A 27,880-nucleotide genomic window follows, 5' to 3' on the forward strand; every position below is an offset into this window, starting at 1 on the left:
CTTGTTGCTGCTGGTGATGATTCTGGAGTCTCTGATACTCGTCGTTAGGTGAGCTGGCTCTCTTCTTACACCCTCCAGAAAAGGCACTCAGCAAAATAAAGGCATTTTTGGGCAGTGATAGGGAGGAGGTGAGAAGGGTGAGATCCGCCAGTGGTGAGCAGGTGATGCTGGGAGCTAACAAGAGACAGGGCTGTACAGGAGTTTGAAACTGGGAAGGGGTATTTCTGATGCTTCCCAGGGTTCTCGGGTGCTGTAGCTGAAGCTGCCTGTTTTCAAGCCTGTTACGCAGGAGGATGATACTGCCTGCCCACTCATCTCAGCCTGTTTTGATAACAGGGTGAAGTTCCCTTTTGTGCAGTGAATGGCAGGTTAGAGGAGACAAACCCTCTTTGCCTTTGAGGGGAGGACTGGGAGCTGACCTGATAAAGCTGAATGGGGGAGAGGGGCTGGGGATGTGTCCCATGTAGCCGTGGGATGGTGGTAAGTCTGATGCTTGGTGCTATCATGTGGTGTTTCATAACTTTCTCCACTCTTGTAGCTACTTGTTGGTGTGTGATCACAGACTCTTCTTTAGGACTCTTGCTTGTTCAGTGCGTGGGATGGCTAGTGCCAGGGGAACTAACAGCGCAGGTAGGAAGGAAGGTGCACAGGGCACCTTCATTGCCTCCTACATCTTTAAAAGGTCTTGAAGGGGAAGAGGCAGAAGATGCAAGCAGAAGAACACAGGTGCTTCCATTCTGCCAGAGCTGTATGGCAGCTCTTCTCCCTGGGAGAAGGTCATTGTGCAGCCTTACCTTTCTGTGTGCAGCTTAGAACCCAGATCAGACTGAATGATGTGCTGAGAATGTCAAGGCTGAAGCCTTACAAAAATGCTGAGTGTTAGGCCTAGAGCATTTCAAATTGAGCATCCACATTTTGAGAAAATTTTGACTATTCCAGCATTGCAGCTGGCTTTTTGTGCATAAGAGGATAATAGCTTTTCCCTCCTCCAAAATAGCATCACAGATACGTGCAAGATTCACTTGTCAAAATTGCTGTAGAGGAATCACCAGCCAGGTGAATAATGCTGCATTCAGCATGAGGTTTGGGTGATGTAAAGGTACAAAGAGGAGGAAAATAAGGATAACAATCCGTTTATGCTGAGCCGTGAGCAGATGAAGTTCTGCAGAGGATGTGCAGGATCAGTCACAGATGATAAGAGTGATACATGGGCATGAGAGAAGGGAGTAGAAGATGGTATTTTCTCTAAACTAGATGGCTTTTTCCTGCTGTCTTAAGGAGAAAACACCTAAAGAAATGAGGCATTTTTGTACCACCTGCCTGGTCAATGAAATCCTGTATGTATAGTGGAGCACATAGGCATTCTGTAACAGATGGTCTGTTTGTGTCACACAGCTGTTCATAGAATCCTAGAAATCATAGAATGGTGAAGGTTGGAAGGGACCTTAAAGATCATGAGGCTTCAAACTCCCTGCTATGAGCAGGGACACCTCCCACTAGACCGGGCTGCACAAAGCCTCATTCAAGCTCTTGTTCTCCAGGCTCTACATGGAAAACAGCCTTGTCCTTCATCTGCAGGATTTCATTTCTCATTATGGCAGCTGGAATGATGGCAGCATGTGGCAGTGGGCTCAGAAAAGCTGTGGTGCTCTGCTCTGGGTCCTCTTGCTATTGCAGAAGAAAGTGGTAGGAACAACACATTGTGTCACCTGGAGGTGATTTGAGTTGAGGCTTGTCCATGGCCAACCAAAATGCAGAATTAAACTAGGTCTCAGCACTGGGGCTCCCAAAATGTTTGGGTTTTTTTTCAGTAGGTCCATGCTGACTTTGATGTGGGAAGGTGTCAGCTGGAGCTGAAACTTCAGTTTGCATTTGAGGCAGTTGTAAGATCTCTTCTTCTTGAAGGTTTTCGGCTGAGACCTGGCTGCAGCCTTGTTGTTATTCAGAGCACTTAGAGTCTCTCCACACCTTCCCATTTTCACTAATTACTGCAGTGTCTTTGGGACTTCCCTCCCCTGCTGAATTTGGTTGAGTGTCAGCAAATACCTTGTACTCAGGATTTCTGGAGGGAGCAAAAAGAGGTCAGTAGGAACAGAGAGTTTGATCACCAAGCCTTCTGTCTTTAAGAAATTGAGGTAAAAAAAAATACAAGTGTCTTTTATCTGACAGTGGCTAATTTATTTAGAACAAAAAGCACATTGATTGCATTTTTACTTATTTTTCCTAAACAGAACTGTCAACTGATTTTAATGGAATATGGATATGTAGGACTGGAATGAAAGCTCAAGCAACTCTTTTACAGCACTTTAAATTGACATGGTACATCATATATATCCCCAAAATAGTGCATACCAGACGAAAAGGTACTGTGGAATTTGTGTAATAAAGGTAAAAGCCTGTATATCTGCTTTTTGTAATGGATGAGAACCAAAACAGAAGACTTGCATAAGGCAAAAATACCAACAAATCCCACCACAGTTCTTGAAGTCAAGTTTCACTTGCTGGAAAGTACACCAAGAAAAAGCACCCAGAGAACTACCCTGGGCACAGGAATGGGATGGACTGCATTTATAAAGCTCCCAACAGCTGCCCTAATGCTCTTGTGCTACAATTAAAGGTATTTCATCTCCCCTCAGGTCTGTGGTTTAGCTGGACCTTCTGGTATTGCAGTGTCCCAGGAGTTACCCTGTGCAATTTGTCTGTGAGCTGCTCTGGTGGTTTTTTTTCCCCCCCTCCCTGCCTCCTTTAGCTGTTTTTCACTACATTTTAATATCCATTTAAATGAGGTGTACTGGTTCTTGTACCTTGAACTGTTTAGTGGATGCCTCTGGAGATGTTGTCACCTTCAAGAGCAGAGCGTGCCCAGCGGGGTCCTTCTGGTTCCAGCCAAGGTGTACACAGTTAATAGGTGTTGCTAATTGACCTGCACCAGCTGGCTGTGCTTGCTCATCTCCTTCATTGTCACTCCTGGACTCTTTGCTCTTGGTTTGCCAGTCAGCCACTGAATTTAGATCCATTTGTAAAAGTGCAACCTCAAGAAATGAGAAATGTTGTCCACTGGTTTCATGCATCATCTTCAAACATGACTGTGTGGCCTCGATGCAGTGACTGATGGTTTGGCTTCTAGGTTTGGCTGGGGATGCAAGGTTCAGTGACCATCCCAAAACTAGGCCTGTGAAAGAAGACAATTCTGCACCACTTAGGGAAGAGTTACTTTAGCTCTTCCCTAAAAGAAAGACCAGCTGTAGCATCTTCACAAGACTAACTTCCTTATGTATCCCTGTTTTCTGGGGGACCAGCTGTAGCATCTTCACAAGACTAACTTCCCTATGTATCCCTATTTTCTGGGGACAGCAGTAAGTTACTTGCTGTACATCTGCTGAACTCTTAAAAGAGGAAAAAATAAGTTTCTCTAGGAAAGGAAAGATCCTTTTCAACAGCATCTGGCTCTCTGTGTCACGCACGGTTTCTGTGTGTTTCATTCCTTCTGGTTGTTGTTGTTGTTGTTATGGTCCTTCTGGGGTCTTGTCATTGCTGACAACCTCTAATGGACCTTGCCAGAAGGATAGCATGATTCAGTCCACCCACATCTTGCCCCAGCCTCTGCATTGGATCAGCCAGGTCAGTGTGAACTGAGAAAGGAACATCAGGTTATGGGCTCCCAATAGAGATCAGGAGACCGAGTTATGATTTATCCGTTTACTGTGATGCTGACATCTCTGCAGAGCTGAGCAGTAAATGATAGGACAAGTTTAAAAGCTTTTTGCAGCTTGCCAGTATTTTGTTGTTGATACAGCCTGCTACTTGTTAACATGAGCCAACAAGTATCCTTTAATGACCCCGTTTGGGGAGCTTGTGAGACTCCAGAGGACTGCTGGAGAAGCTCTGTTTCATGGTGCTGTACTTATCTGTCCTGGTTATAGTCAACTGATGCTTATGAACTCCTGCTCATTATAAAGTATTCATTGGAGGCAGAAGTCTTTGGGGAGAGGGGGGGCAGGAATCTTCTCTCTCTGTCTAATGGTCTCTTAACTTTAAACTTCAGTGTGTCCCCTAGATAGAAGTAAAGTTAAACAAGGCTTTGCAGGAATTTTTAATGCAAAGGTATGAAATGCCTTTGTAAAGGTCTTTTGGTTGACTGAGTTGTTTTTTCATGTGCTGCCAATATCTGATCCCACTTCTTGACCTTTAATATACACTGAGAGAGAAGATTAGGATGTTTCTAATCAGCTGCATCTCTGAGAGCACTATTAAATCCTGACTCTCAGCTTTATCTCTGCCAGGTCTTGCCAGCCCTCCCTGTTTTTGGTTTTGTTACCAGCTGAGGTCGAAGTTCGGTCACCTCAAAGGTTCTTATTCAATTGCTGGAGTTTCTTGGATCCTTTCTGTAGGAGTTAAGACGTCATTGAGCAACTCTCCTTGGAGGCAGACCTCTTTGTTTCATGTGCATTGATGAGCCAGACCTTATTCAGAGAAATAAAGTCTTTTTTCTGTGTGTATGTGCAGGATTATTACTAGAGGTCCCTTGGTAATCCTACCCACCTCATCATTAGAAGGACTTCCTCAAAGGTCTCTGGCAGTAAACCTGAGGGGTTTTGAGGCACTAAATCAGGTGTGTCATAGATGTTCACAATATTAAATCAACCTGTTTCTTCTGCCACCCAGATTCGTAATGACATTAAAGCACCAAGTTCGCTGGCAGTAAATTGGTGATGAATATTAAGTTCCATGGCACTGTTTTGATGAGGGTTTCTGTCAGGCCCACAAGTCTGCATTGGTGAGGCTCAGCCTGCCTTACGTGGTACAAACAGTGGTACAAACAAGGAGTTTAACATCAAAGATGCAACTGGTCTTTGTCTAATGGAGTCCCCTGAGTTGCCTGTCTTCCTCTTTTTTTTCTGCCATCAGCAACATCACTGTTGTGACTTAAGTTTCAGGAAATTTATCTCTGAAAGTAGTACAGCCAGTGGATTATGTTGCTGGGGTTTGTGTTCTCCTGAAAAGCTCTGGTGATGTAAGGAAGGGCTGAGTCCAGAGGGTCTTATTTGCCCTTTGATTCCAGTGGTGCCCATTCCCCAGTGTGGTCCACATACCTTTAGATGTCCCTGCCCCATCCCATGTTCTTCACACTTCAAAGGTATGTAGAAAGGAGGGGAATGGTCTGGAGTCACTGGCCAAAGCTGGATGCTTTGTTCCCATCCAAAAACTTACTCATCCTATAGGCCCTGGTCTTGAGTTAGTGAGCTTGCAGAGAAATCTGCTTGTAATTTCTTTCTTGTAAGCCCTTGCTTGTTGAGCAGAAATTTTGGCAAAAGAAGAGTTGAGGCACTGGAGAATCCCCAGTTCTGCCTGGTTATACCAGGCCTCCTCAGATCTTTCCTTGGAACGAGCAGGCAAGAGGAAATACTTTCCATTTCAGAGAAGCGTGGACAAACAACATCGCTTCAGACGGAGAAGAAAAGCGGCAGACGGAGTTAGAGCGCTGAATCCTGCCAGCCCAAATCCTGCTCTTGCCTTTATTCAGTCATTCCTGGAACACACTGTTCTTATTGTGTTCCTCCTCACCCCGCTCAGCGCCTCTCCTTGGGCTCAGGACTCGGAGATACCCTGACCACGACGCTGGTGGGGTTGGGGAGGTTAAAAAAAGCCTCCAACTCATCTTGGAAATGGACCCTCTGCCTCGCCTGGCGTTAGGTAAACGTGTTCTGAAAACCTGGATCCCGTTAGGAAGGTTCCTGCTGTCTGGAAAACAAAGTACACACTCGCCTGGTTTAGTCATTAAGTAAATTTGTGGTTTGGTTGAGACGAAAAATAATGAAGAAAAGCTGTTGAAATCCCGGGATTAATTTGATAGTTTGCAGGCAGTGGTGTTTAAGTGGAGCTGCTGCCTTCCTTAGGTTATGAGCAGACCCAGATACAAACCTGGGCTTCCCTGTCTCCCCGTGCCCCAGGGCAGGCATTTGGAAGTCATTTGTTTCCCCAAGGCCCTGGCTGGGGGGCTCGGGGGCTGCTCGGGCCTGGAAGCCGAGTTGTGGGGGTGTCTGCATTTCCAGCCCACCCCTGGAAAGCTGGGAGCTCCTTCCATCCATGGAGGGAGCAGCATCCCGGGCTGCAGGCAGGGTGGGAGGAGGGGATGGGTGGTCGCTGGCATGGCGTGATGGGGAAGGCTCTGGAGGGCTGAGGGGGTTCCCTGGTATTTTTACGTCTGCAACAAGGTAGTTGTATCATTCCCTGCAGGGAAGAGCCATTGCCTCTGTGACTCCTCTACATCTCCCAGCTGCCCTGCCTGCCTTCCCAGAGAAGGGAGTCCATGGGGAAAAAACAGAGGAACCCGTGTAGAGACCCCATAGCTCCATACAGAGGGGTTCTCCTCCCCACTGGACCAAATTTATCTGGGAGAATCACCTGGGAAGCAGGGACATGGGAGCTGGCACTGCTGCATGTGGTCTGAGATAGCTACTGTGTGTGTTCACCCACTCAAACACGTGTATATATAGATAATCACTTGCCATATTAAGCAGAGATGTCATTTCACTCTGAGCAGCCAGTCAGCAGAGCAGAGAGATCTTCCCTATCAGCCTGTTGCTGAATTTGTCCCAGCTCTCAGCTGGAGCAAGGGGAAAGGAGACCACATTAGTGCCTGTGTCCACACTAGTGAACCCCATGGCCCAGGCCTGTTTAGTGTCAGCCTTTCATAATGAGTAAGGATTCATATTAATCGTGTCATTCACATCATCATTTTAAAAAGCCCAAACTATTATGGCATAAATTCTGAATAGTACATTGATTTAATCTAAGCAGATACCTGTTATTGTTAGGTAGGGAACAAAATGTTCTGTGACATTCCCTTTGCTTTATTTCAGGAAGATGATCCAAGTGTGCTGTTAATTGATGTGCAGACATCATGTTGCCCAGATTTGCTCCTTTATTTTAACTCATGTCTTGTGCATGAAGCCATTCAATAAATGAGGTTTTTGGTCTTACTGTAGGGAAGATGTGCATTGTTTTTAGGAGGGACTTGACTTCATTGTGTGTCAAAATTGGATTTTGACAGTTTTGATTGTGAGTAGTGGATAAACTTCAGTATTACACGGGGGTGATGTGTGAGCACAGCGTTGCCTCTGGTGGGAAAGAGAAGCTGGGAGGGCTTATTTGTAGATGCATGGTCAGATGAAATCTTGAGGCCCTTGTTCTGCAATGTCCTTGAGATACAGTGGTTGTGTCCTGTTGGCTGAAAGTCTCTCCTAAGAATGTTAGGGTGGCAGTAGGGCAGTACAGCCACAGTATTTAGCCTGTGCAGTCTTTATTTGCCTGCTAGGGCTAATTATTTATTTCCTTTATTGCAGCTTCCTTCCTCATTCTGACAAATTCTAAGCCATTTTTCTCACCTCCCTTGCAGTATCCTGTGATCTAAATGATTGGTTTCAATTAATGCATCTTCTGTTCATTACTCCTGCCAGAGAAGTAGTGTGTCCTTGGTAAATGCAAAGCAGCCAGAATTGGGAACTTAGACGGATAGATCTTGGGTTTAGCAACTGTACTTTAATACTTCACAGTAATTACTGAAGCTCCCCATTAAATAATCTCTGTGTACTCCTAAAATGGAATTGAATGCATTAGAATAAAAGAGAAGAGGAGCCCTTATCTGTACTTTTAGTTAAGTTTTTATTTATTTCCCTTCTTCCTCCAGCGTGGGAGGATGAATAAGCACAGAAGAAGATAGAGGTTTGCAAAGGCAAGGAGCGCTAAAGAGCGTCGTTTTTTTCATCAGCTTTTAAAAGCCAGACTGTAATCATAAATTCCCTGATAGCTGGAGCATGCAGAAGTCGTCTTTAAGCCTACGAGTGACAGGCTGCTGTTGCTTTTCAAACTTCAGATTTCATTTTTTTTGTAAGACACAACTTTGATCTGGTTCCTTTGTAATGCTCTGCAGAGCACCGGGGCCGCTGCGCTCGCCGGCTGCAGGGCTGGAAGTGAACTTTCTTGGCAAGAGCCATCTGGAGACCTCAAAGAGCAGATTAACTTGTCCAAAATTGATGTGATCTTTGAAGAAGCTGCCCTTGCCTAGAACACATGTGATTAGCTTGACATTGGCAGTGATAAAGTTGAGATGCACAGCAGTGTCTGAGTACCCGCAGTAATTAGGAGGAGTTTTAAGTGGAGCAGCCTCAAGGATTTGCAATCAAATTATCAGCTAAATCCCCAATTTTAACCTCTTGAGCAGACTTTGCATCTTTAGTGTAGGTTAAATCCAGTCAGGACTAAAGGTTTTCAGCTTTGCATCTTCAGAGACGTGTTGTTCTTGGCTCCAGAACATACCATGAGGATGTGTCGGGGAGTGCTGTGAATACTTTGGAACATTTCCGATAGTTTTATACCCAGTGTGGTGCAGCTTCTGTCGGGGGTTTTGGTACCATGGCTTGGAAATGGAGACTTCTCTGTTCAGGTGGTAGATTAATGTAATCTTTTAAGTCAGACTTCCTGGTGGATGTTGTTCTAATCCCCTGGTTAAAGGTGACCCTGTCGCTCGGACACCCTTGTCAGCACATGCTATTTAAATATGCTGAAGGGATTTGCTTCGGCTCGTACATCATAAGCCAACATGTGCACCTTTTAATTTGATTGACTGATTGGGATAATGAAATGTGGTATTGCAGGAAGGATGTGGCAGACACCCACTTGTTGGTAAATGTGAGTATGGGAAGTAAGGGAGCTCTGCATGCTTGTGTCTGGCCAGCCGCAGACTCAGCCAGCTGTCATTTTGGAAGCTTTTTTTAATCTTGGATGGAAGTACATAAGTTTTTAAATGGAAAAATTAATCTTTTCAGACTGAATAAATGGAAGATGTCAAAATAATGAGCTGGCAGGATGTCTCAGCATTAGGCTGCATCCACCCAGTCATGAAGGCAAAATGACCAAGAGACACCAAACAAGGGGAGTGCTTTGGGCTGGTGTCCTTCTGCAAATGTAGGTCTGGAAATAGCTTCAAAAACACAGGATTGTAAAAGTTTGAACTGAAGTTGTCAGAAGCTGGTGTGGAAAAGCAGGGTGAGAGAACAGAGACTCAGTGACTGGGTCTCATTGAGTTGCAGCCCTGGTCTGTGGTCTCTGAGCGTCATCCCTCAGTTCCAACGCTACCCATCAGAGGAGGAAAGTTGCCACCAGGCTCCTTGCTGCCATGCAGAAAGGAGGGTATCACTGCTGCTTGACCTGTCATCAGCTGTGGTGAGAGATCTGGAGTTTCTGCAGAGCCCCTTTTGGGGTGTCCTGCCTTGGGACTTGCCAACATCCCCACCTCTTCTGCAGCTCAGAGCTTTTCAAGGCAGCTCCTGAAGTTAGGGTGATTATCAGCTGATCTCAGGGTCCGGCAGGTGAGACACCTTTGCAAGAGGTGGGGGACCCTTGCAAGAGGAGGAGGACTGGCAGCCTGCCTGGGTTCTGTCACTTCTTTTGAGTAAAAATTTTCTTCCAGAAAATGTCAGTGTCATAAAAATCCAGTGCTAGAGCTGGAGAAGATGGTAGCAATGAAAGCTGATGCATCTGATCAGCTTCCCTGTTAGACTGGGAGCTGCTCCAGCCACACTGGAACTGCTGGCAGTCTTGAGAAGACCATGTTTCTCAGACCTGCCAATAGAGTGTTGTGCAACTTATTCCCTCCAGTGAAAATTTAAATTATACAGAAATGAATTGCCTAGAGGTTTTTCGTCTCCAAGGAGCTCCTTCTTGCTTTAGGGTTTTTTTTTTCCATGCTTGATTAAGAACATCAATGGTAGAGGTATGTAACTGTTGAAAACCGAAGGGTGTGCCATGTGGGTTTGGCTTTACAGGCAGGATCTGGGAAATCTTCCTCCTGCTGTGGATGCTGAAAGTGATGCAATTCTTCCTCAGAGTGTGCCAGCCAGTTTGGCAAAAACTGGAGACTTTGTGTCTTTGATTTAAAGTTAAAATAACCATCAGGTGGAGTTGTGTGAAGGGGACTGGGGATCCTAGGCTGGAGGGAGAAGGATGCCCTTAGGGACTTGTGATGCTGTGGGAACTCCAGCTAGGGCAAGGAGGCCCAAAGAGGACCTCACCTCACTTCTCACTTAGGTTGAAGCTCCAAGATCTGATGGTGCTCATGCTCAGAGTGCTGTGCTGCTGGTCGTGGTTGGAGGAGTTGGAGATTTGGGGTGTCTGGGGATGGGATGCAAGCAAGACACCATGGAAAATAAACTGAATGGGTAGAAGGAAGCCCTAAGGAGATGTTTGCTGGTTTTCTACAACAGATTTGCCCCTTGTCAGCATTACCAGAATTGACAGGGATCAGTGGAGGGCTTTCTACAAAGAAAAGGCATCTGGTCAGGTTGACTTATTTGGGTCACTGTGATCTCTATCATAATTGTTCCTTATGTGATTATTTTGAGGGTTGAGCAATGGAGAGCTGCAGAAGGGACGTGCAGCTTGCTTTCTGCCATGTGTGACATGTTCTGTGTTCGTTTCAAGCACATTCATGGCCCTTTCTGTCTCAAAAAATAAAACAGAATTCCGGAAGACCGCAGGAATTGCAGTGAAGTCTGACTTGAAATGCTCACCTTCCCTTTTATCGCCCTTATCAGCCCATAGAGCTCGGTGTGTGAGGTTTTTAGCTGACATTTCGAATCGCTCTGAGTGTGCCTGTATCCCTTTTGAAAGCAGCTTTCCCTCCCAGATCAGAAGTGACCAGGTTTTTTTGTTAGACTCCATGTTCCTTTAAAGTTTTCCTCCTAATAGATGTTGAAAGCGTTCTTCAGAGGCACGGCACAAAACATTCAAATAGTGATACGAGCCAGCTGAAGAGAGTTGTCAGGGAGAGGGAACATTAGGAGAAGGATTGAATACAGATGGATTCCTCAAAAGTAATGTAACCTGTTACGATTGCTTTGAAATCCTATACCCTTTCCATCTACTTATGCTTACCGAACGTTTACATTTGCATTGATGTATTAGAGGCAGAGCTAAAATGGAAGTAATCCCTGCTGTATACATGCTTAAGTGTGTAACTTAAGCTAAATACAGCAGTTGTGACCAAACTCTTGCCTACATCCTCAGTGGGAATCCCACAGCCCTGCAGGAGAGCCCGTCCATCCCAGCTCCTCTGGAGGGGCCACCCCAGACCCATCTGCTTGCTCTTGCTTCCTTCAGCCACCTCAGATCCATACCCAACAAACTCTTCAGAACTCTTGCTGCTGCTGTCTCTTTGTACCAGCAGATGCAAAGGAGAGAAACTGATGGCAATGTGCATTTTAAGTTATCATAACGCTTTCTTAAGATACTGCTAGAATTATCCGTGTCTCACCCAGACAATCCTGGCAGATCCACTACAACTTGATGCTAGATTTTAATTGGGATATCCAAAAAACATCCTTCTCTTTGCCTGCAGGGAAGGCTTGAGCCATCCATCATTCCTGCCTCAATTTGAGAGGTTGTATCAGCCTCCATCATGCAGCTGTCATATCAGGTGTGACAAGAGGCTTGCACTGCACAGTGCTCCTTTGGTGTTCAGAACTGACCATTATGCTGTTGGAGAACTGGTGAAGGAGGGCTGGTGAGGTTTGCACTTACCATACCTTGCTTTTTAAGGTGAACTTGTTCAAATTATTTCCAGCCTTAAGTATTTGCCCTGGAAAGCTGTTCTGAAGTCTGATGGAATATAGAAATCAGGTTGCTCCAGTGCACGTTTACAGTGACAGTCAGGAGGTTTGTGTGCTAGATGGTGTCTGTGGTATCTCACCATCCCAAGGTGCCCGTAAGTGCTCGTACCCAGCCAGCTCTGTACTGTACCTGAGTGTGGAGAAACCTCACTAGGCTCCCTCTGCCTCAAACAGTCATGAAAACCCTTAGGTGGCACCATTTTGGGTGCTCTTTGCACCACTCTGCAACTACACTGAACTTCCTCCTTCAAGGAGAAACAGCTTGGAGCTTGTGTGGGCTTGTGACAAGCAACGTAGCCCTCTCAAATTCGGGTTTTAGAGTATTTTGGTAACGCTGCTGTCCTTGTACGCTGAGTACCACATTACACAGCAGTCATTCTGAAGAACTCTACCTTCAATGGATTGGCTGCTAGTCCCAGTCCACACAGTGGCTGTCCCATGTTTGTGCAAATATGCAGAAACCTCCAACTTCTGCCTTTGCTGGTGTCTTCCTTACCTCCAGCCCTTCCATCTGTGCATTTCTCATGGGTTTCTTTGTCTTATCTAAATGTAAACTCATCAGGGCAGGCACTGTTTTCTGATGTCTGTAGGACTTTGTCCACTGCAGTACAAGCAGAAAAGCTTTTCACAGCAGAACAGGGAAACACAATTTGCATGTTGTGTCCTCCTTGGAGGTGTTTGCTTAAGGTCCATTACAAACCACATCGACCAGGTGCCGGTTACTGAGTTACTAAGTAAAAGATCATGCTGATGAGCTTTGTGATCTGAATTAAAACAGGGCTCTGATTTTTCAGAGTTTGGAGAACCCAGGAATTCATCAACTTCAAATGCTGCTCTTCTTACAGAGGGGTGGTGGAGGATGGAATGATGCTGTGTTGCTGTGCAGGTGTGAACCTTTCAGCTCAGTCCTTCTCCTGGCAAATTACAGAATGACAAGAAGATGCCTGTGTGGCCTGGCTGTCCTGTGGAGCAGCAGAGGCAGAGGCAGGTTGGCAGCAGTAGCTGCTCTGTGCCCGTGGCAGTGGCAGTGTGAAGGAGCTCTTGCCTGCTTCTCTCATGGACTGCTCTGCCATTAATGCAGATCTCCTCCTGTGCAAGGAACTGGCTTCCCAGCTGGCTCCTGCAGGCAGTCTCTCTTCTCTCTCTTCTACCATTTTGTTGAAGAGAAGAGAAGGAGGCTGGCCTGCTCCATGTGGACCTGCATAACCTGTCTGCAGGACAAGGAGTGTGGTTGTGTGCAGACTGGCCTCATAGATCCTGAACAGATTGTCTATTGGAAAAGCCGGTGGGATTAGATGGTCCTTCCTGGTGGAATTTGCAAGTGTTTGATGTACCCGAGTGTGACATTTGAGGTCAGCTTTAGGTGCTGCCTTGTAAGCAACAGCCATTTCTTGCTTTACTTCCCTCCCTTGACAAACATGTTGGAGTAGAGAGGGATGTAAAGCAAGCACAGAATGGTGAGCCATGCTACACATCCTTCACCACTGGAAGAGCAGAAGCTTGTTTTGACCAAGAAAAAATGCTGTCTTAACTATCTAGCTATTGCTTTTAGATGCCCTGCCTTGCTTACAGAATCATAGAATGGTGAAGGTTGGAAGGGACCTTAAAGATCATGAGGCTCCAACCTCCCTGCTGTGAGCAGGGACACCTCCCACTAGACCAGGCTGCACAAGCCTCATCCAACCTGCCCTTGAGTGATAATGCTAAGCAGCTAGCCAATGAACACTCTTCATCCTGATGGGAACTGGGCTTCTTCCATATAGTCTTGTTCCCTGCCTTCTCCATCTTTGACAGTATCATCTTCATTACTCCATTAATTCCCATCTGTTTCCTTTTGGCTTAAAATTGTTCAGGTTCTGTCAGTGCAGCTTAATATGTAGCCTGTCACCAGTGGTGGGGCTCCAGGCAGAGTCCTGCTGCCCAGTGATGCAGGGAGTGGTCAAGGCTGTATCCTCCTAATTGGACTTTTATTTTTCTTGCAGGCATGGGCCGTGGAGAGAGCCTGTTAACCCTTACTATGTCAACACGGGCTACGCTTTGGCACCAGCCACCAGTGCCAACGACAGCGAGCAGCAGAGCATGTCCAGTGATGCTGACACCATGTCACTGACTGACAGCAGCGTGTAAGTAACCTCAGCCTGCTGGGACAACCAGTGGGACAACACTGTGTTTGGTCTTCAGTGCTGGTGCTGATGTTGTGTTAGTGCTGGGGGCTTCGCCGCAGGTGGTTTTGGGGGAATACCTCACTAGACCAAGGTTGTGATCATTCTCACTTTCTGTTCAAGAAGGCTTGTTTAGTCATTGTGCAGACTGCTCAGCCTTGCTGGCCTTGGAGACATTTGAACTAAAATAAATGGCAGTCAGAGTTCCTGCAGTGTTTCTTGCCAAGTGCAAGAAACATTGGAAAGGTCGGATGGCTTTGTAGTGATTTGAGATACAGTATCTTCTGAAGGTCAAACAGAGCTTTCTACTTACCTGAGTATGTCTCTTTTTTGCTGACAGTGCATAGTGTGTGATTGCTCTTCAGTAGAAGTTCTAGTTTATGTCTGGTGACCACTGCTCTTTAACACAACTAGTACCAATAAGTACACACCTCCCTCCCTCAAATTTTTCTTCCTTTTTCCTAGTTCCTACCTTCTTGACAGCACCCTGTTTCTCACCCATGAAATACCTTCCCTAAAGATGGTCTGCAAAGGAAGATAAAAAAGGTTACAAGATTTTGTTGTGACTGCATCTCTGTAATATTTTTTTTTTAAAAAAAGGCTTTAGGCAAAAATATTCAATGTTTGGGGTTTTTTTAGTAGTGCAAATGTGAAGTGTCTTTCTGTAGAGCAGAAACCCTTTGATTTTTCAAGTGACAGATGACTGGTTTACAGAATTAGGAGAGGGTTTTATTAACAGCAGTGCTGTAAACACAAAGTCCTTGAAGAGTCATTTAGTGTCACTGTGAATGTCAGGAGCTGTCAGACCTTGTTGGAGAGAGTTCCATCCCGTGTCATGGATGTTGTTAATGGGTGCTGCAACAGTTCCCCACCTCCCATCAGTTAACACTGTGAAGGTGCTGGTGAGCTGGTGAAGGTGCTGTGTGGTTAGGGGGCTTCTGTGTCTGCTTTGGTGCCTCTGTGTGAGCCTGTAGAATCCTTGTCTCTGGCTCTGTGGAGGCTTGGAACCGTTTAGGAGCAGCTCTTGAGTCCTCCCTGCTCACTGCCAACATCCTCTTACCTTATCCATGTCATGTGGCAAGATGGGGGGGGCAGACCTTGGCCAAAGAGGCATGAGAAGCAGAGCGCGCCCCTGGGACAGAAAGCTGTGGAGAACTGCTCATTAAAGGCTCAGTTTCATACAAATCCAGCTGCTTTGCCACATCCTTCTGCAGTTCTTCATCAATTATATGGAGCAGTACTCCGAAGTTAGCAGGGGTCATGTAACTTCTTGTTATCAGGAGAGACAGATGTAAGAACTCTTCAACATTAATTAGCTCTTTCACTGGTCCAGTGGACTCATGGGGTTGCACTGATGGTTATACCTGCAATAAGTTGTGATCATTTATGCCAGAAGTTCTTCACCCTCATAATTTTTATTTCAGCAGCCAGAATTTATATTTCTTTCACAGGCAGAATAATTTCTGTTTGACTATCCCATGCATTCTTTATTCTTTGCTCCTCTTGCCTTTAGGCATTTTGTCCCTTCTATGCCCACCACAGGCTGCTTCTAGGACTTTAATTACCACTAATACGTGTGCTGCCTTCTGCTAATAACTACTCTAATCTCAGTGGTTTATTTCAAGTCTCAAAAATCATAAATCTGTGATCTTGCTTTCTATGCATCTCAAACTGGATGTGTGCTGATTGATCCCCAAATTGGGATTCAGGACACAGAGTCGTGACCTTCAGCTTGCAAAGACTCTCTCTGCTTTCAACATTTGCTCTTCATTACACCTTTTAAAACTCCAGTACCAAGTTTTGTTTGGTTTTTACGCGGCGTTGCTGAACCTGTCTGCTTCCCAAGTTTCAAAGGAATTTTTGCAGAATTGCTCAAGGCAGCAAAAATGAAGAACAACCAGGCACAAGTAAAGAAGGGACTCCTGCTGCTTGACAAGACTTGCATGTCTCAACGCTTTGAATTTAGGCCTCCTCTGAGGAAAATGGCAATAAAAGCCTCCTCGTTTGCTGTGTGTGCTGTTTACATACAGCAGTCAAGCTCCATAACAAGGAAATCCAGCTTCTCCTCCAAGGCAGCGTGTGAACTGGATGTGATCCCAAGGCAGAAACCTCAGTGACCCTTCATCAGAAGAGTATGTGTCTGGATCATCAGGATACAAACATCATTTCATTGAAGAGTGCTAGCAGTAAATCAGGAAGGGATGTGGGTGCAGAAAGAGCCTGGTTTGATGCAAGGCCTGTTGGGCCAGTTGTGCCCAGCTCAAGCCAGAGGAGGAGCAGTTGCTGGTGCTCTGAGGTGTTGAGGTTGTCCCCAGCTCCTACCCAAGCTGTGGGATCGTTTTGGTGATGGCAAAACAGGGCTTGGATGTGGCTGTATGCCCAGCCTGGATTGCAGAGCCCCTAGCAAAGACATGGGCCATGCTCTGGCCCTGAGCTGGGGCAAAAGGAGCAGACCCATGCTTCTCAGGAGGGCCCAGCTCCCTGCTGTGTTTTTAAAAGTCATTTTTGTGGTACCAGCTACAAGCATGCTTGCCTAAAAGACAAGCTTTCAGCAGGATGTCTTTCCAAGCACTGGTAAATATTATTGCAGTGGCTTGAATTTCTATAACGAATATGTTATCAGTGCCTGTTGTTGGTGGGTTTGCTGTTTGAGTGGCTTAAAAAACATTGCTCTTAAATGCCTGTGCTCCGCTGATTATTTTTCAGTCTTCCTGTGTCCTACGAATTCCTCTGCCCTTGTAGGCAAAACAGCCCTGCTCCTCTCTGCTGAAACCTGTTTTTATAGTCAGCAGGGCAGCTGTGTTGTTTTAGCTGGTTTCTGCAGAGGCAAGGTCTGGAGAGGACACGGTGCAAAGCCCAGGCGGGTGCCAGCCCAGCAGCCTGCCAGGGCTGCAAGTGAGGCTGAGTCACCCACTGCTGCTGCTCCCTGGTGGGTTGGGGCTTGGGGGGCTTGGGGACTGCCCCAGGCTTGCAGGAGCTTTTCAGATGTGTCCTGAGCTGCTCTGGATGTGTCTGGTAACCCTGCATACAAATAGCATCTTCCCCAAGTGCAGGAGACAGCCTCTGGGCAGAGGGGGTTGTCACAACAGGGAAGTTAAGGCAGATCTAGGGATGGAGGCAACAGGCAGAAGCTGAAATGCATTCAGTCATCATGTGATGTTCTAATTCAGATGCAGAAGTGCTTTAGGTCCATATCTTTCTTCTCTTGATTTCTACAACAGCTGAGATGGGTAAACAAGAGGTAATGTCTCCTCTTTAGCCCAGCCCTGCGGTCCAACTAAACAACAACACTCTTTCCTCTGGTCTAATCGTGTGTCCTGGCTTATCTTGGTTGGGAGATGAGCTTTGCTTCCCCTGAGAAGCCTGGAGGGATGCCTGCTCTTCCCCCAATTCCAGTCAAACCTGCCCTAGAGTAAGGATGACCATTTCCCAGAGTGAAGGGATTTAGGACAGTGGTTACTCCTTCAAAAAACCTTGCAGATTAAATATCATTCCTTGGATGGCTGGCCTGTGGCCAAAATTCCTGGCAATTTTCCCAACGTGCTTCTTTATGTGAGAAAGGTCTCTCAGTGACGGTGGTGCTTTGATAAGAGTAATTGGTAGAAAATATCAGCTTCACTGTGGATTTGTTTCCTGTCTTTCCTACGGCCAGTGATCCAGAATGACCTTGAGTTCTGCTATATTTAAACAAGTTTAACAGCTTTTTAATTTAAAAGATCCTCCGTGATGATTTCCAACTTGTTAGGCTTAATGGTTAGGTTTGGAGGCTGTGGAGGAGAAAAGACAGCCCATGTTGGGAGAGTCCAACTGCAGAGCCACAGCAAAACCTCCCTGCTCACCAGAGGCTCTTGCAGAGTGGTTTGGAGAGGAGAGGAAGCCTCCAGTGTTTCCCCAGTAGCAAACCAGTTGCATTATCATTAAAAAAATGGTAGAAAAACTCTGGCTTTCTCCCCCCTTGCATTTCAGTACGGAGCTTTCTGGTGCTAGAGAAAAATCATGGGATGGAATAAGGCAAAAAAAGCAGTTTGGAGAAGTTTTCTTTTTCAAGTAGATGTGCTTTTAAAAAGTTTTAATTTCATTTTAGTTTTTTAATAGATATTTTCTTTTTCTATCTATTGACAATATCTCAAAGCAAGCTACCTGACAAAAGGAAAACAAAAGTACGGTATTGGTTTTCCTTGCTGTCCCCCCCATCTATTGAATAAGGTTTTGTTGGGATAAAATTAAAGTGCTTATCTTTGAATTTGCTTCCTCTGGTTGAGTTGGCACAGTACATTGAACGAAGGAATGTTCCAAGTTCAGAGGTGGCATTGGGGAATCTAGTTAAAATGACATCAAAGGCAGCACAGCGGGGCTGAACATGTGTTTGAAGCCGGATAGATTAGAGGCCATTATCAGCCTCTCGCTACTGTGCTGGGAACAAAAGTCGCTCTTTCCGCTGGGACTGCTGCTGGGGAGAATTAAAGGGGAAAAAAATAAAAAAGAGAGAAAGAAAGAAAAATTGCACCTTCTAATATAATGCTGCTTTCCCCGCGAATGGCCGCGGCGGCTTTAGCGTGCGAGTTGTGTTCTGGCACCCGGGTTTTGTGCAGGGGTTAAGCTGGCATGTTGTCTGTAGGTGCCGACCAGTGATGGCTAAAATAGTCCCCCCAGATTGTTATTTTTTTAATATTTATATATATTTTTTCCCCCTCTGAAAATTGTCAGTTGGGTCAGTTGCCATCCAGCCTGGAAAAAGCCGCGTCGTGAGGCGATGAAACTCTTTTAACCGTTGGGAATTCTTTAAGTTGCTTTTCAAATGGAGGTTTGTCATTAAAGAAAATGAAGCTGCCAGATGAAAGCTGTGTCACCATCACCTGTGACGCTGGGGGACATTGCTCTGCTCCATGTCACTGCTGGGTGCAACAGAGCTGATGCTCTCTGATGCTCTCTTCCTCCCTCTCTTCCTCCTCCTGCATTACCTGCAGCCACCATACAGAGCTGTAATTAGCCTGGTTAATTTTCTATTCTCTCATTTGCCTTCCTACTAAAAAACACTTGTCATTAGTCACGGGTTTTATTTTAGTTTAGTGGTGGTTAATTTTGAATGCCTGAGTTACTGCATGAAGTGGCCTTTGGTCTGCTGTTCTGCCTGCACCCACCTTTCCAGGGAGCCAGTGCTTGTAGCTTGAGAGCTTTTGCAGGCAAAACAAGGCAGTAAATTGTGTTTCCCTTGCCAAATGGCATCTCAACTTTAAAAACCTGCTGGTTAAACTGTTTGGCTGATGTTGAGAAGCAGCTGTGCCTGGCAGCTGGGGAGGAGGGTAGGTGCTAAGGGCATTTGGCCTGTGCAAACATCTTGTTGCTGTGAGATGTGCTGGGACCAGCTCGTTTGCTCTGCTCTGAGCGGGTCAGGGCTGGAAGGGGACAGTGTGCGTGGAAATTATTTGGTACTTGTGATAAACCAACCCCCCTGTTCATTTCCATGAGTGTCTGTGGCATTGCACAGCCTTCCCAAGCAGTTGCTTTACTGAATCAGGGAAATGTGTAAAATTTAAAAGGAAAATTCCGAATTACCAAACTCCAGGCAGGCATTTGGTTTTGCATTTGTTGCTTTTTCTCAAAATCAGTGTCACCAGGCCATGGGCCTGTGTCCTTATGTTGTAACTGAGCTCCACCTCACTCACATTCTCTTTCTCCCAGGGTGTAAGCAGGGTGGTTGCAGTGGTGAGAACAAAAACATAGTTCCTTTCTTCTCCTGAAGTTATGCTCAGCCAGTGATGGTTTGCAGTGCTCAGTGCAGCCTGGTGGCTCAGACCCCTCTGGCTGCCCCTTGCTGGCACCCATGTGCACCCAGGCCCCATCTTTGAGCTGTGTGTGGCTTGGTAGAGAGGTCTCACCATCCCCCAGCTCGTGACAGAGCCACAGACCCAGCTCCCAGTCCATCAGGCCCAAGGATCATTGCCACCACTGTCTCCTTCCTCTGCACAGGCCTCAGTCACCAGCTTTTTCAGCAAGGACACGAACCTGAGCAGAGCAGGTTTGCTTGGGTGTCACTGCCCATGGCATCCCTCCCTAACCTTGTCCTTCTACTCCACAAAGTACCTCCAGGATCAGGCCTGTAATTCCAGACTGAGCTGGAGACCTGCTTAAGAGCAGTGGAGCCAACCCCTTCACTTTGATAAGCCATTTGAGAAGTTGTCATGCTCTCTTAAAAATATATACCTTGTTCCCTGACCGAGTTCCCCTCGCTGTAGATGCTCACTGAGCTCCCACTCCTCCTCCCCCTCCTCCCCTGTGCTGTGGTTTGCTGTGTACATTACAGGCTCTTTTGTAGAAAGCAACCAACTATAAAAGGTACCAGGATGTGGTCCAAGTCCTTCTCCCTGCCCTCTGCCCAGGGCAGCGGTCACCAGAGCCGTGCCCTGCTCTGTTGCCAGTGGATGCCATGTGAGCCACCCCAGCACCCAGTGCCAGAGTGTTCCAGGTCTGGGGGCACCTGGGCAAGTATCGTTCCCTGCACGGATTCCTCTTACTCTTCTGCACTGGCCCTGGGCTTGCAAAGCCTTTCTCAAGAGTAAAGGGGTTTCCTACCTTTGGTGGGGGGGCTGCAAGGAATGTGATGTATGAGAGGAGCTAAAGCCTGGCCTGTTGTTGTTTTGTTCCAGCAGAGATGGGATCCCACCCTACAGGCTCCGAAAGCAGCATCGCAGAGAGATGCAAGAAAGTGCCAAAGCAAATGGACGTGTGCCACTACCTCACATTCCTGTAAGTAGCACTATCTCCTTCCCCAGAGGTAAATATGCAAAATATGTGAGATCTTAGTGTAGAGTTGCTCTGCTTGCTCAAGTTTAACCCCCATTTAGCGCTGGGTTCATTTGGAGATGTTTTAAGATGGAAATACACCATCCTAAGAAAGGGCTTGCTAGTCTTCTGCCAAATTCACCATCCTGGGCTGCCCAAAATGTCTAATTTTTTCTTAACTGTTCAGTCAGTAGACAATTGTTTCTCCTGGAGAAGGGAAGAGCTGGCTGGCATCTCCCTGCAAGCAGTTTTCATGCCCTTGGGTGAGCTGGAGGTGTTTGTGGAAGGTGTAGGAGGCCATGGGACATGGAAGCTGATGTAGCTCTCAGCCAAGGTCAGCTGAGAAGAAACACAACTGTCCCGAGCAGTATTTCTGCACTGGGCAGCCAAAGGAGCTGTGACCTGTTCCCAGGCACTTGGCAAAGCCTGCCTGGGGGTATGAGGCAGGAGAGCAAAGAAGGTGCAGGCATAAGCATTTAATTTGTCTGACACTGTCTCCCTGGTTGCTCCAGGTAAGCAAACGGCTTTGGAAGATGAACATAGCTGCTAGGGCTCTGCAGCACCATCTGCAGCTCTGCTTATTATTCCTTTCTTTCTGTGAGCAGTTACAGGTGACATTTAATATCTAGCAGGGAATAAAGGTGCTTCTTTCCCCTTTGGACAGCTGGACTCCAGCACAAATCAAATGGGGAAGAAAAAAAAAACCCTCCATCTGCTTTTTTCCAGAAGTGCCTTCAAACTGGAGGCAGCTGTTCTCATCCTGCCTGCTCAAAGCAGCACAATACCAGCAGAAATACACCCTTGTTTTCATCTGATTTAAAAGAAAAAAAACAAACCAACCAAGAAAAAAAAAAAAAACACCCACCAAAACCACCGCTCTTTGTTTTGCCTTTTAAATTAGATTATTTTCCTTAGATTTAAGAGGGTCTCCTGGTCTTTGATCACTGGGTTGACAATAAAAGCCCAGGCTGTGGACGCTCACTCACCATCCTTGCTCAGTCACCTCTCTTTTCATGCAGTTGCTTTCCCAGTGTGGTCGCTGTTGAAAAGACTGGCTGGGTGCCTTTTTCTTTCACTTGGTGCCGTTTTTACTGTAAGCATGGCTTTGTTAGGGTTGAAGTTTGAAAGCTTGGCCTTTATTTTTTGTTGTTGTTGTTGTTGTTGCTGGTCCCCAACAGTGGGAACTACCGAGGGAATATTCTCTGACTTCAAAGCTTGTCAGTGGCTTTACCTTTTGGATAAAAATAATCGTGGCTTTTTGTTGATTGTGTGCACTGGCAATGCCTTGATGAACTGCAGGTTATAAACCCAGAGTATGGAGCATTAAATATGTATAGTGAGCTCTGCTTTAACGAACTTCCATCTGCCAAACATTTCTTTTGTTGAACTGAATAAGTGTCATTCCAGCAGCAGTTCCTTGCAGGCTAATTAGTTTTACTTAGCATTAAATTTTATCGACCTTTTTGGAAACCAGTTGAAAAAGGGGGGGTGGGGAAAACAAGGTTTAAATTGGCCACCTGCTGCTTATAAATTTTTATATTCTCCTACTTATCTACACAGTCTTGTAGAATTACATATTCCTCCTAAACTAGACACAGACACTTTACAAGGACTTTTCTGTGAAACAGCCACTGTTCCCATTAGATTCTGCACTGCAGTTTTAAGTCTCAGGGAAAAAGGCATCTTGGTGCATATTTATAGGGGTGCAGAGCACTGAGAAGTTGAGTTACTCCTAGTCTTTCTCCAGGGAATAAAAGTTTAGTTCAGACATGCTGGCACCTCCTGCCAGCCAATTCCTGACACAGAATTGGCATCGACTTCAGAGAGTCGCTGCTCTGCCCTCGCTTATCAATCAGCCAAGAAAGGAGAAGGTAATTAGACAATATGTTTTGACAACACCAGTGTGAAATGTTATAAAGTTAGTCTTTTAAAATCACCTCTAACTGCACGCTTCTTGAATTAAAACTTCCCCAATTAGCAAGGAGCCATGCAAATGTGGCTTCAAGTGTTGCTTTCCAAAGCTGGGGGTTAGGCTACCTCGCAGCCCGTAGCTAAAGCAGGTTCCATCAGCCACCTGGACCTGGTGGTTAGGGAGCTTCTGAACGTGCAGCCATGACTAAATGGCAGCCTTTGAGTGAAGGTCTTTATGGACTCATATCTCACCTGCATAGCCAGAGTCCACACTGATAGTGCTTGCAGAATGCATGGCATGTTTTCCTAGTGATAGCAGAGAACCTTCTGCTTCTGAAAAGTCATTTCAGAAGTCCTTTAGAGACCTCACCGTTCCCTTACAAATGAGTTATGGGGCTATTACACAAAATTCTGAAAGAGCTTCTATAGCTTTTAATAGCAGCACTTCTAGTTAGGTCCAAAAGCTATAAACTGCCATGATGATATGTTCATAGGAGCCTGCCTGCTGGGTTCACCAGCCATGCTGCTTCCAGATGACAAAGGCCATGTGCTGGTTATGTAGGATGCCCTGCAGTGCTGCAGGAGAACTTGGTGCATGCTGGCTGTGTTCTGCATGCTCCACAATGGCACACTCACCAGTGCTCTAAGTTGAGAAAAGGTGTGTTTGGTGACATGATGCTCTGCCCAGGAATGCTGTGGATGAAGGTCTCTAGCAAGTGACAAAACCTTCATTTGGTGCCTCTGACAGGAACCCATTACACAGTAGCTGAGTGTTGCTTTTCTTCTGGTTTGTGTCTCTCTTTTGGCTTCAAGCAGAGACTTGGAGTACCAAGGAAGGAAAGAGCAAGCAAAATCCAAGACTTGCATCTGCCTCATGGAGCCAAGTCCGTGCAACTCCTGCTCCATTGGCTCCAAGAAAAGGAGAAAACATAGCATGGAGAGCTTGTGTATCTTGCATGTTCTTAGCAGGCTGTTTCTTCCTGAAGGTACCAGAGCTTCAGACACTTTGCTTGTCAAGAACAGAGGACAGTGTTCTGGTGATAGGTACCTCAAGAAATCCTTCCTCACAGCTGTCACTAGGAAAGATTGCTCCATCCAGACCAGTTCAAGCAATTTCTTTCTTGCCAACCCATCTGGCATTCAGCTTCCCATCCATTGTTCTCTGCAACCTCCCCAGCTCAGCTGGGGTTGGTTCTGGACAGACCTGTCTGAACTAGTGGCATTAAATAAATGTGGGTAGCAAATTAAATAAAGCATTAGATAAACCAGCTGTAACTGAAACGGCTCTTTAAAATGGAGCAGTTCCTTTCTGAATTGTTAATCCAGATTGGCCAGAGATCTCATTCTGGTCCAGACTGGAGGGTTGGATCCTCCAAAACCAGGCAGCTCTCAGAGTTCTGCACCCTTTACTTACAACAAAGGCTTTTGGAGATGTTCTGCTTCCAGAACAATAAAGCTTACTTACAGCTCCCTTGGTAGGGCTCTGGATGCCCACAGGAAGCCAGGGGCAGGTTGAAAATCCTGAAGCCCTGAGGGATCCTCCTCCAGGCAACAGACTCAGCCTGGCTGGTTTATGATGGCGCATGTCTCCCTTCCAAAGTCAGGCCTGTCATTCTGTAAGACTTTTAAACACTTTGTTGTCTTGAGCTTTTTGAACCAGGTCAGTGCAATCCATGTGTGCTGTCCAGGGAGATGGTGAGAGCCCTCAGGAGTTATCTGTGTTGTTTCAGCACAGAGAATTTGCATTCATTCTTCTGCAATACTGGTAGTTTTGGGGAGGTCTTTGTAGCTCATCCTTTGATCTAGGAACACAGTCAGACCCATAGTGATATTCCAAGCATCCTCCTGCTTGCCAGCTTTCTGTGGGTCACCATTACAGGCACCCAGCAGGACAATGTGGGGCAAATGCAACTGGTGTCCATGAGGTGAATTGAGGTTTATTTCAGTTGCATTGAACTTGGGTGGTCAGGGGAGCCTTGCAAAGATGGCTTCACCTGCATCTGGCACCCTGGAACTGGCTGCTGAGGACTTCTGCAAGCAGGTGTGCTGAGTGGAGAGCCCCAAGGACAGGGCAGTGGGTTTTGCAGATGCAGTGGTTTATCAGAGAGGAACACGAGTTCATCCTGAAGATTCTTGGGTTCAATTTCATTTCTGTAGTCGAGCTTCAGTCACCTCCAGACAGTGAGAGGCTGTGAATAAACATCCTGAAATGCTAGTTGTAAAAGACCCAAATCGTCTTGTCTCGAGTTCCCTGGATACAGCAGTGACCCTGAATGTCCTCAGATCCCCATTGGAGAGGGAGCTGTGGTCCTCAGGCCTTGCTGAGCCTGGAGGGAGCCACCTTACTTGGACAGGACTCGAACACACAGGTGAGCAAACATCAGCCTTTGCTCGGGGGGCTCAGGAGGGACTTGGAGCTGCTGCATTGCCTCACCAGCTGTGAACGTGAAGGGGAGATCTTCCCTGGTTCTGCTTCTCCATGGAAGCCACTGTGGTGGCTGCAGCAGGGAGACCCAGGAGCATGACTGCCAAGCCCTGAGCTGCTTCTCATTAGCTCATGAAGTCTCTAACGGAGCAGGGGTTGGTGCTGCCACCGTATGAACAACCACAGGGAGCGTTGACTTGGCTGGGGTGGCAGGAGGGAGGGAGCACAGCACCCAGCAGGTTGGGTCTTGTCAGGAGAGGGAGATTTCCCTCCTCAGGAGTCAGGGCTGCCTCATGGGATGGATGGTGGAGCTTTGGGGTTCCTGCTACATGCAGGCTCCCCAAGCCAGGAGGGGATGGTTGGTTTGGGTTGAACCCAGCTCGGATGGGTCAGTCCTGCCTGGGACAGCTTCAGGTGGAGCTGTGGGTCCTTCTGCTTGTCACAGAGAGCTGGAGCAGGCAGTCCTGCCTGCAGAGCCACATCGTGTCCACAGACATCCCCAGGGACTCTGCAGCCCAGCACCATCCAGCAGGGCAGAGAAGGCAAAGGCAGTGAGCACTGAAAGGAAGGGTTGCTGGCAGAGTTGGCAAACAGAACAATGCTTTAACTGAGACCTCTGCAACCCAGCTTGGGTGTCATAAAAGATGTCTTCAGCTCCTCAGAGCCAGCAGGAGGATACTTACTGTCCGTGTTTTTCTTCCCCTGACTTCCACTCAGGAGCTGGCAGAGAGAAAACCAGTAAGATTTGGATGCTTTTGTCAGGTTTGGAGGCAAAGCATTATTTTAGTCTCTTGCACTGATCTCTTGGCTGGTACAGGGTAAATTCAGGTGGTCTCTAATCCTCCTTTAAAGATTACAACTTGATGGATGCTTCTGGTGCTGCATTTGTTCTTGATGAATTATCTCATGTCTTCACATTTAATTTTATCTCTGGTCCTGCAGAGTGTATATTTCTCTCAAGTCAGTATTGAAATATTTGAATGCAGGTTTTTTGTGCTGTTGAATTTTCCATATGTTTTTCTTCCCAAATAATTTTTTATCTCTGCTGTATTTTAATTTTTCCTACTATTTTAACAAAATAAGGCAGAAGGGATAAAAAATGAGGGGAAAAACCAGGAGTTGTCAGTCTACACAAACTTCTTATCCCAGAGCTCAGGAATTTAGGGACAATGTAACTCAGTGTAAGGAACGAAGAATGCCCTTGAACTCTTGTAAGTGTTCATTTGTTCACCCCAAGCAAGCAGAAAAGTGGTATCTATGTGCTTGTGAGGTTGCTGTGCTGATAAGGCAAGCAGGGAATCATGGTATGGCTCTGAAGAGCCAAGATGCAATCCTGCAGGATCCTCTAGCAAGAGAGGATGCTTTCTGGGAGCCGTGGCCTCTTGTGGTTGGGCTGAGGGCAGAAGGTGTCTCAGAGGTGACAGGGTTCTCTCTCCTTTTTGCAGCCGTGGGGTGTGTTTGCAGGAATTGACCTGATCCACCTGGAGTAAGCTGAATAAGTGTGCTTAAGAGGTCTCCTTTCTAGCAAGGTGAAAACATCACTGCCATAAGCATGACTTTTGAGAGGTTTGTCTGTCCTTTTCCAGCCTTTCAGAGCAGGGTCTCCCTGCTGACTGTGTGTACACTGGGAGGAGAGTGAGCACATCCATCCCAAGGAGGACTTTGGTGCCTAAAGAGCTTGCTGAATTATGCCTCCAAAAAACCTTTCCATTACCTGGGCTGGTGTGTGGAGCTGGGGAACTCATGGTGGTGGCTCAGCCTCCAGCCCACCAGTCCCAGGCTGCACCTCTGTGTCTGCCAGCCTGTCCTCTCTCAGCTCCCACTGGAACGACTGGCACTTCCAGCTAGGAGAACCTCCAAAATCAACAGCTGCTTTTTCATGCATCTTTTGTTAACCCCTGGTGTGTTTTCCCTCCAGCGTACGTACCGAATGCCAAAGGATATCCACGTTGAACCAGAGAAGTTTGCTGCAGAGCTGATCAATCGTTTGGAGGAAGTACAGAAGGAACGTGAAGCAGAGGAGAAATTGGAGGAGCGCCTGAAACGCGTTCGAGCGGTGAGTAACCTGCTTGCCTCCTTTACCAGCAGTTAGTAACCTCCTTGCCTCCTTTACCAGCAGTTAGTAACCTCCTTGGCTCCTTTACCAGCAGTTAGTAACCTCCTTGCCTCCTTTATCAGCCTGGGATTCTGTGTACTATACACCACAGGGAGCTTTTAGCTGCTCTGGAAGCAACCTGGGTGAGCATTTCCCTGCTCCAACGCCACCACCATCACTTTGCACAGGGCTTCTGGAGGCCCACATTCCCCCAGGAGTTTCCATGGTGCTGGTCCCTGGTCTGTGCAGGGCTCTGTGAGCTTCTGCTGTAAGCAGCCATGGCCCAGCAGTGCCCACTTCTGTCACCAGATAGGTGCTGTGGGTGCTCTCCATCATCATCTTTGGCACCCTTGCTCTCCTGTCCATCACAGACTTGGTGAGCAGTTCCTTCCATGCAAGGATGGGGGCTATGGAACAGGGCTTCACCGTCCCCTGCAGGGTTTTGTCTGATCCCTGTTTCCGCCCCAAATGGTGACCACACGCCAGGTTATGCTTGGAGGTGTTTGGGTGTGCTAGCAGGCCATTCCTACCAAAACTGAAAAAGGGTTCTGCCCATCAATGCACTTCCCTAGAAAATTTGGAGCTGATCAGGTGTGGTAGCACCCAAACATCCTCTCTGGGCAGAGAAACACACTGGCTCCACATGGGTGGCTGGGTAAGGGTAAGCCCGTGGCACTGTGTGCTGTCAGCCCTGGTAGCACCAGGGCCCTTCAGAGCTCCAGGACTGGGTAGATGAACCCAGGGAAGCCTGCAAGGCCTTTAGCTCCACAAGGAGCTCCAAAAGGGACAGAATGAGGTGTTGGTCATCTTGCCTTACCTGCATGAGACACCCTGT

At 46.8% G+C, this 27,880-nt stretch overlaps 1 protein-coding gene across 6 annotated transcripts in view; it reads left to right on the forward strand.

Moving 5' to 3' along the window:
- AXIN1 (axin 1) overlaps positions 1–27,880 on the forward strand; it is a 72,607-nt gene that overhangs the window by 30,686 nt on the left and 14,041 nt on the right. For 4 of the 6 annotated variants that reach the window (XM_051632401.1, XM_051632400.1, XM_051632404.1 and 1 more), the window contains exons 3-5: positions 13,652–13,792; positions 20,479–20,578; positions 26,869–27,006. In XM_051632401.1, coding sequence (XP_051488361.1) covers positions 13,652–13,792; positions 20,479–20,578; positions 26,869–27,006 — 379 coding nt within the window. The remainder of the gene's footprint in view (positions 1–13,651; positions 13,793–20,478; positions 20,579–26,868; positions 27,007–27,880) is intronic. The other 2 variants (XM_051632405.1, XM_051632403.1) reach the window with 1 other exon arrangement.

This window comes from Apus apus, chromosome 14, assembly GCF_020740795.1.
Source record: "Apus apus isolate bApuApu2 chromosome 14, bApuApu2.pri.cur, whole genome shotgun sequence".
In the NCBI taxonomy this organism is placed as follows: Eukaryota; Metazoa; Chordata; class Aves; order Apodiformes; family Apodidae; genus Apus; species Apus apus.